At 41.2% G+C, this 12,219-nt stretch overlaps 1 protein-coding gene across 6 annotated transcripts; it reads right to left on the reverse strand.

The window, feature by feature from the left end:
• Positions 1-110: 110 nt before the first annotated feature.
• On the reverse strand, positions 111-10,011 carry MTERF2 (mitochondrial transcription termination factor 2). 6 transcript variants are annotated; one of them, XM_025401498.1, is made up of 3 exons: positions 9,812-10,011; positions 7,962-8,062; positions 111-1,591 (listed from the first exon to the last, which is right to left on the reverse strand). In XM_025401498.1, the coding sequence occupies exon 3, from the start codon at positions 1,532-1,534 to the stop codon at positions 377-379; it is 1,158 nt and encodes a 385-aa protein (XP_025257283.1). In that variant the 5' UTR covers positions 1,535-1,591; positions 7,962-8,062; positions 9,812-10,011; the 3' UTR covers positions 111-376. The 6 variants fall into 6 exon arrangements, with proteins under 6 accessions (XP_025257283.1, XP_025257284.1, XP_025257282.1 ...); XM_025401499.1 differs by having other exon boundaries at positions 369-1,591; positions 7,962-9,158; positions 9,812-10,005; XM_025401497.1 differs by having other exon boundaries at positions 375-1,591; positions 7,962-8,072.
• Positions 10,012-12,219: the final 2,208 nt, after the last annotated feature.

The following is a 12,219-nucleotide window of genomic DNA, read 5'->3' on the forward strand; positions in this document are numbered from 1 at the left end:
GAAAGACTGGATTTGCATCCTAAGATGAAATGTGCTGTATGAATAAAAATGTATCCACACCTTGAATTAAGCACTTGTCCATTTCTTAGAAGTGATTCACTTATAAAGTGTCACACTGATACGCCATTTAATAGTACATGAGTTTTTGAAATAATGGTTTAAGGTAAAAGTTACCAACTTTATTTATTAAAACATACAATTTATATTTTATAATATGGCAAATGAGTCAGAATTTATCTATTTAGAGATAACTCAAATACAACCCAGAAGCTAAGCAGGTTCTTAAATTACTGGTGCCTACACACTGCCTGAATTTTTGTCTTTGCTAGTTAGTTTCACCCTGCACTGCTAGAAAGAAGCAACATCAGTCAGTATGTCATTCTTCAACATTTAATGGTGCCACAGGGTTAAATAATGGCCTTACTTTTTTGGCCTGAATTCTGCCAAAATTAGCTTCAAACTCTTTTTTTGATCCATTTAGATTTGCTAGATGTCCATCCTTTATTCTATAGCCTAAGGAATTCAGTTTCCTTATCCTGTACTGTACTATCTGTGGTGTTAATTCAAGAACCATTGGCGTCTCTCTTATTTGAGCTATGGAAATTCCTTCTCTCAATAATCCTTGCATTCTCTCTTCTAAAACTGGAACAGAATAATATAAAAGGGCAGGACATTTCAAAACTAATTGCTTCAGGTCATGATCTGTGCATTTAAAAACATTTTTAGAGAAGGAAATACTATTCTGTATACTTCTTGGGCAAAGTTGAAAAAGAAATCCTTTGAGTTTGGACAGAAGCTGGAGAATTTCAAAGCTTGTGAAACCTTGCTCCTGGAGAAATTCTAGTGTTTCCTTTATAGCTGCGGGAGAATTTAACAAAATAAATGGGTTTTGGCTTAACAGTTTTAGTAGCCAAACTTTCACGTTGGCCTCAGAGCCACCTACATCTAGATAACTCTCTTGGAGAATTCTTACCATTTGCTTATTCTTCTCAACAGGATTATGAAAAACATTAGATGCAGTAGTCAAAAGTCTGCTAATGACCACATTTTTTAGTTCCAACTCTTGAAAGAACTGAACATTCAGCTTCTGGTTTTCTTGGTCTTTAATAGTAAAGAAAGATTCTGGAAACTGCTCTATTAACTTGATTAACTCTTCCTCATTTTTGCAGACCAACTGCCAGAGTTTTCTCTGGGTGTTAACAGCGGTTGGACTACAGACAATTGCTTCCGGGCAGCGTTCCAAAATACTGGCTACAGCAGTCTCATCGGCACCTAGTTCTTGTAAAATATTCGCAATTTCTTCAACATAGGTTTTATCCTCTAAAAGTACCCATCCTTTTAATCTGCGAATTTTCCTGATGTCAACTGAAAATTTATAGAGCTTTTCCACTGTTCTTGTATTTTCTTTGCTCGACTGTCTATCAGTTGTATAGATGAAGCATGCTAAGAAAGGTCTGTATTTTGGAGGTGATTGCATCTTTTTGAAAGAACACAGCCTGCAGGACTGGGATCTCAGCAGCAGCTTCCACAACATGGCTGCAATCCACTAGTTACTTTCCACCGTCCTGGGACTTAAATGGACTCATTCTATCTGTAAAAAGATAAAGGTTTTTAGTATAAGGGTGTTGACTTTCAGAACACATACACTTACAAATTTGAGCTGTTTAGAACATCTGGAAATAAAGTGGATTTAAATTAGACAAGAAAACTACTCATGTGGAATATTTTTTTAAATCCTCCTAAATAAGGATTGCTTGAACCCAGGAGCTGGAGGTTGCAGTGAGCCGAGATTGTGCCATTGCACTCCAAACTGGGCAACAAGAGTGAAACTCCTCAAAAAAAAAGAAATCAAAAATCCTCCTAAATAATTGAATTGTAATACACTTCTCCACAACTTCGACATCTTATACTTTGTAAATACACTGTTGAGTTACTTCCATTTTACAGAAGAGCAGCAAGAGGAAAGAGTTCAAAGGTTCACAGATCTCAAATGTTACTTTCATACAAATTTCCTTTTCCACAACTGTTTTTCTTCTAGGAGGGCTGTATTATGCACACACACACAAACATGGTTTATTAAAAAATGTTTTACATTATTAAGTTGATGTTTAGTGGAAGCAGATATTTAAAGAGGGAATAGGGGAAGGGTCATCTCTAATTTTATACATTAAATATTTTGTTGAATAACTATCACCCAAAATGGGCCAATTATTTTATGTTAAATGTGGATTTTTTTTTTTTTTAGAATTATGTGAACAAAACTCCCTTTTATAAATCCAGAATTAGAATAAGTTGTAATTCCAGCACTTTGGGAGGCTAAGGTGGGCGGATCACCTGAGGTCAGGAGTTTGAGACCAGCTTGGCCAACATGGTGAAACCCCATCTCTACTAAAAATACAAAAATTAGCAGGGTGTGGTGGTGGGCACCAGTAATCCCTAGCTGGGTAAAATGAAAAAATGCCACGTGGCTGTTCCTGTGGTGCCATGGAAAACCAGGTCAGCTGAGGAAAAGTGACTCTACTTTCAGAACAGTGTAATAAGCTATCCACTTGACATCTTTAGGTATCTTGAGATGGCTATACTGTGTCTGATACATTAACAGTCTTTGCCTCTGTAGGGGCAGCAAAACACCTCCATCTTCTTAGGGTCGTGACAGGACCTGAGAATTAGACATAAGATACATTAACAGGAGAAAAACAAACTTATTTTTTTAAACTTTGATTATTTATTTTGAGACAGTTTGTAGCCCAGCTGGAGCGCAGTGGTGCAATCTCGGCTCACTGCAACCTCCGCCTCCTGGGTTCAAGTGATTCTCCTGCCTCAGCCTCCCGAGTAGCTGGGACTACAAGTGCGCGCCATCACGCCCAGCTAATTTTTGCATTTTTAGTTGAGATGGGGTTTCACCATGTTGGCCAGGATAGTCTCGATCTCTTGACCTCATGATCTGCCTGTCTCGGCCTCCCAAAGTGCTGGGATTATAGGCGTGGGCCCCTGCCCCTGGCCATAAACTTTATTTAATACAAGTTTACGTGGCATGGGAGCCCTCATAAGGAATCAGAGACCCAAAGAAGAAGTTAGAGTCAGTTATTTATGTACTGAGTTGCACAAAAAATAGACAGCTGTGAAGAAGCAACTGAATTACATGGGGAGGTCTAAAAGATAAGTTATTTTAATAAGGACAGTGCAGAAATGTTTTGGTATCAATTTCTCATCCTTGAGGTTAAGGAGGTTACTCCTTTTGGTGTAGGGAGGGTGTCTCTCACATGGGAATTTTATCTGTTTTTAAGAAACAGGTCAGATCTTACACATGATATTTTTCAGGTGCCTTTAATTAAAAATGGTCAGTATGTTAAGAGTGGCATAACGAGCATAATGAACTCCTTCATCGCTATTTCTTTTGTCTCTGGTAATGAAAATACATCTGGTTTGTTTTAGTACCTGAGAGTGTTGTAAGTGTCTCAGCCTTGCCACAAAAGTGTATAGTGCGGGTCAATTTAGCCTGTTGGCAGCCTTCCCTCACTCTTTATAGGTCTGAAAGAAAAGCAGAAAGCAGCCATTTCCAATCCCTGACTCTAATTTAAACGCCCTTGCCATATATGCTGGGGACTCTTCACTTTCAGCCCTGTCTTAACTAATCCAAATAAATGATTATTCTGTTAGGAAAATTAGGTAATACCCTTTCCATTTTGGTTTCCCATTTTGGTTTAGCTCACTGTGAGCGCCTATGGAGACTAAAATAATTGAAGGCATAGCTTGTTTTACTCTTAGTGGTTCAACCAGAATTTTCTTCAGATAATAGTCCTAATACTGTTAGCCAAGATGAAAATATTATTTTAAAAACTTTGTAAGAAGGCCATCAACTTTGACAGGAAGGAGGAGGCACAGCATGATGAAGCACAGGCAGATCGGGGCTGGGATCCCACTCCCCACTCCCTGTTGTGTGACCCCACAAGCTCAGGCTGCACCTCTGTACCATGGGGGAGGAGCATGGGCTGCTGCCAACCACCCACACCCAATCCTGGCTCTAGCTTAAGGGGCAGCCTTGTGTAAGCTAGCCTCAGATAAAACAAGACAGCAGTAATTAGAACAGCGCCTCACACTAACTATTCAATGAGTATTACTAGCAGCAATCTGTGAAATGGAGAGAACAGAATCTAAGCCTTACAGGAAAACTGTAAGGGTTAAAATGTATGTCAAGTACTTTGCACAATGCCTGGTACAGAGTAAAATTTCTGGAGCTAAAAGTCTTGTAGTAGCATGACTTTAAATTGTACTTTAGATTATTTACAAAGAGAAATGAAAACCAAAAAAGTATTTATTTATTTATTTTAGAGACAGGGTCTCACTCTGTCACCCAGGCTGGACGGAGTACAGTGGTGTGATCTTGGCTCACTGCACAACCTCTGCTTCCCGGGCTCAGGTGATTCTCCAGCCTCAGCCTCCTGAGTAGCTGGGACTACAGCCATGAGCCACCATGCCTGGCTAATTTTTGTACTTTTTGTAGAGACAGGGTTTTGCCATGTTGCCCAGGCTGGTCTGGAACTCCTGAGCTCAAGCGGTCCACCCACCTCGGCCTCCCAAAATGTTGGCATTACAGGTGTGAGCCACCGTGCCCGGCCTAAAGAATGGATTTTAAATGCTTCTGTTTCCCGAAATAACTGCTTATAAAAGCAATGCACATTCAATGCGGAAAAGTTGCCAACTTCTGAAAAGTATAAGGAAATGGAAAAACTCTTTCACAATCCCCACGACCCGAAGACAACTGTACATATTTTGGCATACATGATGATGTGTGACCTGAACACATCACAGTTCAGCCTGGAGGAAGCAGGAAATGCAGACAGCTGCTGTTCCCTTAGCCTCACTGTGCAGGAGCCTCTGTCAAGGGGTGCACCTTGCCATGGTCCATGTCGTTCTAATGTTTAAAGATCTGTTATTCTGTATAATGTAACCCCCAACCAAGCCAACTGCAGATCTAGTGCTTAGCCAGAGAACAGGATCTGTTCCAACCCCGAGGAACTCCTGGCTGTGCTGGACTTGCTGAAAGATAGTGTATTACTGGTCTCCTGTGTGGTACCTTCCCTACACATGGGACTTAGGTTCTGAATTCAGCCTATAAAGTGAAAATTACAAAGACTCAGAATTTTTCTTGAAAATCTCTTATGCAGACACCACACAGATGAAGTAGTTGGCTATGAACTATGATGTGTTCAGGTGAGTCATCTTTACCAGTTAATGTGTCTTGCTTCGTCTCTGATGAGCAAACACAGCTGACTATGAAAGTGAAAAGTATGAATGTTGTGACTCCTATGTAATGAACACATAATACATACATATGTATCTAATTTATTTTTCTGCTTCTATTTGATTCATAGTAAGTATCTAATCGTGTTATCAAAAGTGCTCTGTAAACATTTAAGATGAGTGCTTGGTATATGGGATGGATATACTATTATTTTGTAATTCATTCCTTATATTGAGCATTTAGGCTATGTGTAATTTTTTCTATATGCTGAATAAATGTCCACATTTCATATGCTTTTCCTTTAGGATGAATTCCTAGAAGTAGATTTCCTGACTGAAGAGGAGATATGTGAACACTGGGAAAGCAAAGTTGCTAAATTTCTTGTCGGAAAAACTATCTCAGTTGACATTCTCCCAAGCAGTATGAGTGATTCTCTCATCAGTTTTTATTTTGATATGTGAAAAATGATATAACACTAATTCAACTTCTTTTTATTATTCATGAGGGTGATGTTTTCATAATTAAACTATTTTCTTCACCTTTCTTTCCTTTTGTGAATCAACCATTCCTGACTTGTAAAACTGCAATCATTCTGCTTTTTAAAAATTGATTTGTATAAACTCTATGAATTAAGAAATATAATCTCATTTTTGAAAATATAATATTTTCTTCAGCTCATTTTCAGTTGTTGATGGTATATTTTAGCATACCAAAGCAGCCCCTTTTTAAATTGTGGTAAGATATATATAACAAAAAATTTACCATTTAAACCATTTTCAAGTGTACCATTCAGTGGCTTAAAGTACATTCACAATGTTGTCCCACCACGACCATTATCGCAAACACCAACTCTGTCTCTGTGCCCATTAAACAATAACTCTCCATACCCTCTTTCCTCCAGACACCAGTTACCTCTATTTTACTTTCTGTCTCTATGAATTTGTCTATTCTAGGTAATTCTTATATGTGGGGTCATATAATAATTGTCTTTTGTGTCTAGCTTATTTCATTTAGCATAATGTTATTAAAGTTCATATTACAGCATCTGTTAGAACAAAGCAGGTAATTTCACGTGGTCAAAGGAAGGTCAGGGAAGTTTTCCTTGATGATCCTTACTGCTTTTAAGTACCAGATGATCAGCAAAAATTCATCCATATTTCCTCCCATATTTTTGTTTGAATTTTAAAACTTAGCTCCTTAAGTTCATTTGAAATTTCTGGGTGTGAGCTGAGAATCTAAATAGATTTTATCAATAGTTTACTTCTCTCCAAGTATCATTTTCTGAACAATCCTTTCCTTCCCCATGAATTATGATGCCTCCTTTATCATATGTTAAATGTAGCTTTTGTCTCTAATTAGCCTCCATCCTCATACCCCTACTTTGCAATTCCCCCGTGGGGCCAAGAGGTTTATTTCCGGTCTTTGCTGCATACTTGTCTCCCCCTGCCAGACCATCCTCATACAAGCTCTGGTTGACTCACTCTTCCACCCTTCCCACCAACTATCTCAAATCTTCTCAACTCAGACCTCTAGCTTCCCACCTACCTCCATACCCACCTTCACTCACAACCAGTGCCCTGGCCTCCTATCTGTACAAAGAAAGGAGAGCAGCTCCTCTTAGCAGACACAAACCTATCACTAGTTCCCCTTCCCTACAATCACAGCTTTCATTATCCAGGGTCATTCCTGCTCCTATGCTGAGCCCAGCCTCTCTGGCCTGAGAACTCTCAAGCCCTTCTTTCTCAAGTGTTCGTTCCTTCAGGTGTATCCTCCTCTGATGCTCCAGCCATCACTCCACTGCTCTTCCTCTCCTTGCCCAAACCCTATCTCTTTCCACTGCTCTTCCTTTCCCTGCCCAAACCCTCTCTCTCTCCACTGCTCTTCCTTTCCCTGCCCAAACCCTATCTCTCTCTTCCCCTCAGCTAATTCTTGCAGATCCTTCTTTCTCTCCATTTCCTCTTCTACTTATATAGCTTGCAATAAAGATAACTTCCATGTGGTTATAGCCAATGAGTAGTTTTCATTATTATCTCTTTTTTTGTAGAGATGGGGTTTCACCACGTTTCCAGGCTGCTCTTGAACTGAGCTCAAGCAATCTGCCCACCTTGGCATCCCAAAGTGTTGAGATTACAGGCGTGATATGGTTTGGCTGTGTCCCCACCCAAATCTCATCTTGAATTGTAGCTCCCATAATTCCCTTGTGTTGTGGGAGGAACCCAGTGGGAGATAATTAAACCATGGGGGCAGTTTCCCCCACACTGTTCTCATGGTGGCGAGTAAACCTCATGAGAGCTGATGGTTTGATAAGGGGAAACCCCTTTCACTTGGCTCTCATTCTCTTCTCTTGTCTGTCATGATATGAAATTTGCCTTTCACCTTCTGCCATGATTGTGAGGTCTCCCCAACCATGTGGCACTGTAAGTCCATTAAACCTCTTGCTTTTGTAAATTGCCCAGTCTTGGGTATGTCTTTATCAGCAGCCTGAAAAAGGACTAATACAAGCCATGAGCCATCACACCCAACCTTCCTTATCTCTTTTGACTTCTGCAGCTTTTAGCAGAGTTGACCACTTTCTCCTTAAAATATTCTCTCATTTGACTTCCTGGACACCTCACTTTTTTGATTCTTCTCCCTTTCTATACCTCTGGCCATCCTCTATCTGTCTCCCGTGCAAGCTCCCCTTCAAGGCTTGGTTCTAGACCTCTCTTCTTCTTACCTTACAGTCTCTCCCCACAGATCTTGTCCTCATCCAGATATTCAGTTAATCCACTTGGGATTCTTTCCAACTTCTTCTCAACATGTGATCTTGTCAGCTCCCTGCAATAAACTTTCCAATGGCATTTTAGGATAAAGACAAAATAAAATAAAACATAGAAATGCCTTACCAGGCTACAAGGCCTCTTTGGGCTCTGCTACCACCCTAATCCCCATTTCCCTCTCCTGCACCAGCTGCATTTGCTTCCTGTCAGTCCCTGGTGCTCTACTGGTTTCTACCATGTGGTCTTTGAAGACTGTGGGTCAGATTCCATGCCCAAAATGCTCCAACTCTTAGGCCTAAGTGTCACTTTCTCAAGGAAACTTTTCTAATCTTCATGAATACATGAAGCCTCCTGTCCTCATTATAGGATTTCATGGCACCATGGACGACTTCTACACTTGTACACAAGTGGTACAACAGCTGCAGCTGTTCGTGTATGCTTCTGTCTCAACACTCCACATGGACAGAGACTGGTCACCACAGTGTTCCAAAGAACTACTTCCCTACCCTTCACCCAACTACCTTCACTGCCTCCAGGAGGCATTCCTGGCCAGGTGGCCTTCTGTGTGCTCTTCCATAGCACCCTGCTCCGGACTCTACTGCAGCACTTATCATGCTCTTATGTTCTTTATTCTTTCAACCAGTAGGAATTATGTTGCTATTTGTTTGAAGTTCAAGTTGTGTATCAGGCATACTAGGTACAGGTCTGCTAAACCAACACTTCTTCATCCCTCCATTTGGATCACAGATCAACTTAGAACCTGAGAGTCACAGACTCTCTTTCCAGAAGAAAAGACCCACACTCACAACATTTTGCAAATGATTTTAGCAGGATTCATGGACACCCTGCAACCCGGCCATGAACAACTTGCACTAGATTTACAAGCATTGGGAAGGCAGGAACTGAACGGTGTTCTGCTTTATTCCCTGCACCCAGCAAAGAACTTGTTCCACACAGAGACAAAATCAGTATTTGTCAGGTGAAACTGAGTGAACAAGTGGATGCAGTAAATTAATGCAGTGGGTAAAACTGGGTTACCAGAGACAGACTGCCTGATTCCTGGACAACAGTTGTGCTGAGACTTGAGGAAGTTACTTCACCTCTCTGAGCCTCAGTTTGGCATCAGGAAAATGGTGACACTATCTCCTGGGTGACTGCAAAGATCAAACGAGTTAATACCACAAATCACTTAGAATATGCAGAAAACTCTTCACATATACTAAATCATTAAATCACAACAACAACCCATTTTAAAATGAAGAAACAGACACAAGTAAAGGAACTTGCCCAAGGTTGCTTAGCTTAAAAAAAAAAAAAAAAAAAAAAAAGGCAGAATTGGATTCAAACCCCACAGCTTGGCTCCAGAGTCCTGCTCTTAGCCCTGTGCCCCCACATAAAGTAATGCTTTTCGTAAATGTTCGTTAAATCACAATGTGGGCTGTTCTAGGATGCTTGTTTCTTAAGCATTTTTGAGGAGTGAAATTCACTTCCGTAATACACACAGTTATGGTTAGTATGATCTTCTCTACACCACCACTGGCTTCAGTAGAGTTCTTCTTTCGTAACACGTATGCCCTGCTGCCAGTTTCAAACTGACCAACGTTTATAAGCAAGGAAAAACGAGGGTCTTCGGAAGATCATCTCCGGGACCGATCAAAAGGCCGCACATTCACTGTAGGGCCTCCGCTTTTCCAGAGAAACCTGGCAGGCTGAGCTGAGCGTCTGGTGATGCGTGGGGTTTTGCGGACCCTGACCTCCGCCACGGCGCCGCAGGTGAGGAAGGGAGCAGAGGAAGAGGGCGACTCACCCGTCGGCGTCAGCTCCAAGCAAGGCACAGGGAGTCCTGGGGGCCAGGCCCCGTCCTTCCCTCTCTCTTCGGTCAGCCTCCACACGGTCAGCCGTTCCCCTGAGGCCTAGAGCCTGGGTCTCGGTCCTCCGTCCCAAGAAGCTCCCGACAGTCCTCGGCAGCGTCAACCAGGCCACCAGCCCCTTCACCCATGGCCAATCAGGTCTCGGGAGATGACACCCCACCCCCCGCAGACACGCCCCCACGTCCCAGCGCAGCCAGTCAGAGCGCAGGACACAACTACGCGTCCCTCCCCGCACCACAAGGGGGAGTGGGAGTGGGAATCTGCTTTCCAGGGAGCCGAGCCTGTGCCGGCGGGGGGCATCTGGCATTTTCACACCCTTTCCTTAGCATTTTAGGAAGCGGAGTTCCAGTAGCTTTGACGCTTAGAAAATATAAGAAAAAAAAAGAAGTAACAGAAACCGCTATATCTTTAAGATAGAACCAATCACAGTTCCCAAAATAATTCAATTAGGTAAAGAACCAACTTACAAAAGAAATGTTTAAAAAAACCCCAAATTCTTTGAAACATCTAAACTTTTCCCCGCCCCCACCCTACCCCAGCAGTTAGCGACTGATTCGTCTTTAAAAGCCATTCTCCGTTCTCCCCCTCCTTGCCACCTTCACCTAAATACTCGCCTTTTCTGATAAACTGCCAAGTGGTTTCCATTGTAATTATTACCGGTGATGCCCAATCTCATACACTAAATACGTTAATTTCTCCTTAAAGCCAGGCTCAACGTCTCTCTCATTTATTTTCACATTTCTCCATCCAAAAAACAAGTATCTATGGCAGGCCTGTTAAGCGCAAAGCATATTGAAATAGCAATGAGAAGATAGAGGGGGAATAAAATACATTCCCTGTCCTTATGGAGCTTATATTCTAGTGGAAGGCAGAGATATCAACAACTAATAACGTGACTAATCACACCTAGAGTTAAGTGTTATCGAGGACAGGGTGCCCTGACCTGGGCCTGGTGGTTCTGTTTGTGTGGAGTTGGAGTCAGAAAAACTGGTTTTCCCAGCTGGAGGTCCCTGCTGTCAGGTGTTCATAGCACACTGCACAGTTCTGCCGTAATCGGTGGCACTGGCACTTAGACTGCCCTCACACCCTGTGGAGTAAATTCCTTGAGGCTACTGATTATTTTTCTGTGAGCAATGCTCGGCACACAGTAGGAGCTCAGGAAATGTTAACTAAATCTTTGAGTCTAGTCTCAGTATGCAGTTTAGGCTCAACAGGTTTTACTGAGAGGCGCTCACACATGCATTTTTAATTCCACAGAGTAGCACCAAGAATCCTGGCTCCTCAAGATCACCTCTGATCTCTAGGATATTCTAGAACGATCTGAGCAACTCAAGTGTACAGCTGAGGGGTGTTTGTCCAGCAACCCCTGAGTTATCTGAATATAAAAACTCTATTATGCATAGATTTACTGCATACTTTTTCCTGATATAAAACGATTTGGGGTCCAGACTAACCAAAGTGAGTCATTTGTACTTAGGAAAAGGAAATTAGGATACAGAAAAGGAAGTTAAGGAATGTAAACTCAGGACTTAGAACTGCAAGCTGCCATCACTGGTCAGGAGGGAGGGAGCAGAAATGTGCACCAGGGTGCCGGAAGCTTGTATCAGGGCTCCACGTAATTGTGTGAGGAATTACAATACATATAACCCCGTCCATTGTAATCAAAATTTGAAACTGACAAATCAGCTATTCCAACTGTATTAAATAAATGCTACTCAAAGTTTTTTCCAGCCCAAATATTTAAACAGTGCATTTCTAGGACCATATAATCAGAAAGAAAACCTTGAATGAAGAAAAGGGGAAAATAACTTATAATTATGCATATTATGTACAAGAAAATTACAAACACATTTGAATTGTGAGAAGATCTTGAAAATTCTAGCTTGTAAGGGATGCATTAAAAACACTGATAGTCTTTTATATCTCAAATTTACTAATTTATTTTAAGCAAATATGAAAAATGTAAGGACTTTGCACAGGTTCATTCAAAATCCTGGTTCTCTCAATGTAATTTTTCCAAGTCGTCAGTACAGTTTTTGGCAATAAGAATAGAAGTATTTGCTGAATGAGTAAAATGTCCTAAATCCCTCAACCACAAGTAGGATTTCTAGTTAAGGGGAGAAAACTGTATTCGAACATAGTGTATCTGCTCAAGTAGAGCACGATGATTGATGCCTTTTCTTTCCCTTTTAGTGATTCTTTTTGACCACTATTTACACCAAACTGAAAAAGCTTTCCAAAAATCTCCCTAATTAGAAAAAAAAAAAGTCCTCTTACATTATTTATAAATAGCATACCAGTGCTTATGCTGAAATAGTCTTTTACTGAAAGGTTTATTTATTCA

This window comes from Theropithecus gelada, chromosome 11 (assembly GCF_003255815.1).
Source record: "Theropithecus gelada isolate Dixy chromosome 11, Tgel_1.0, whole genome shotgun sequence".
NCBI lineage: Eukaryota > Metazoa > Chordata > Mammalia > Primates > Cercopithecidae > Theropithecus > Theropithecus gelada.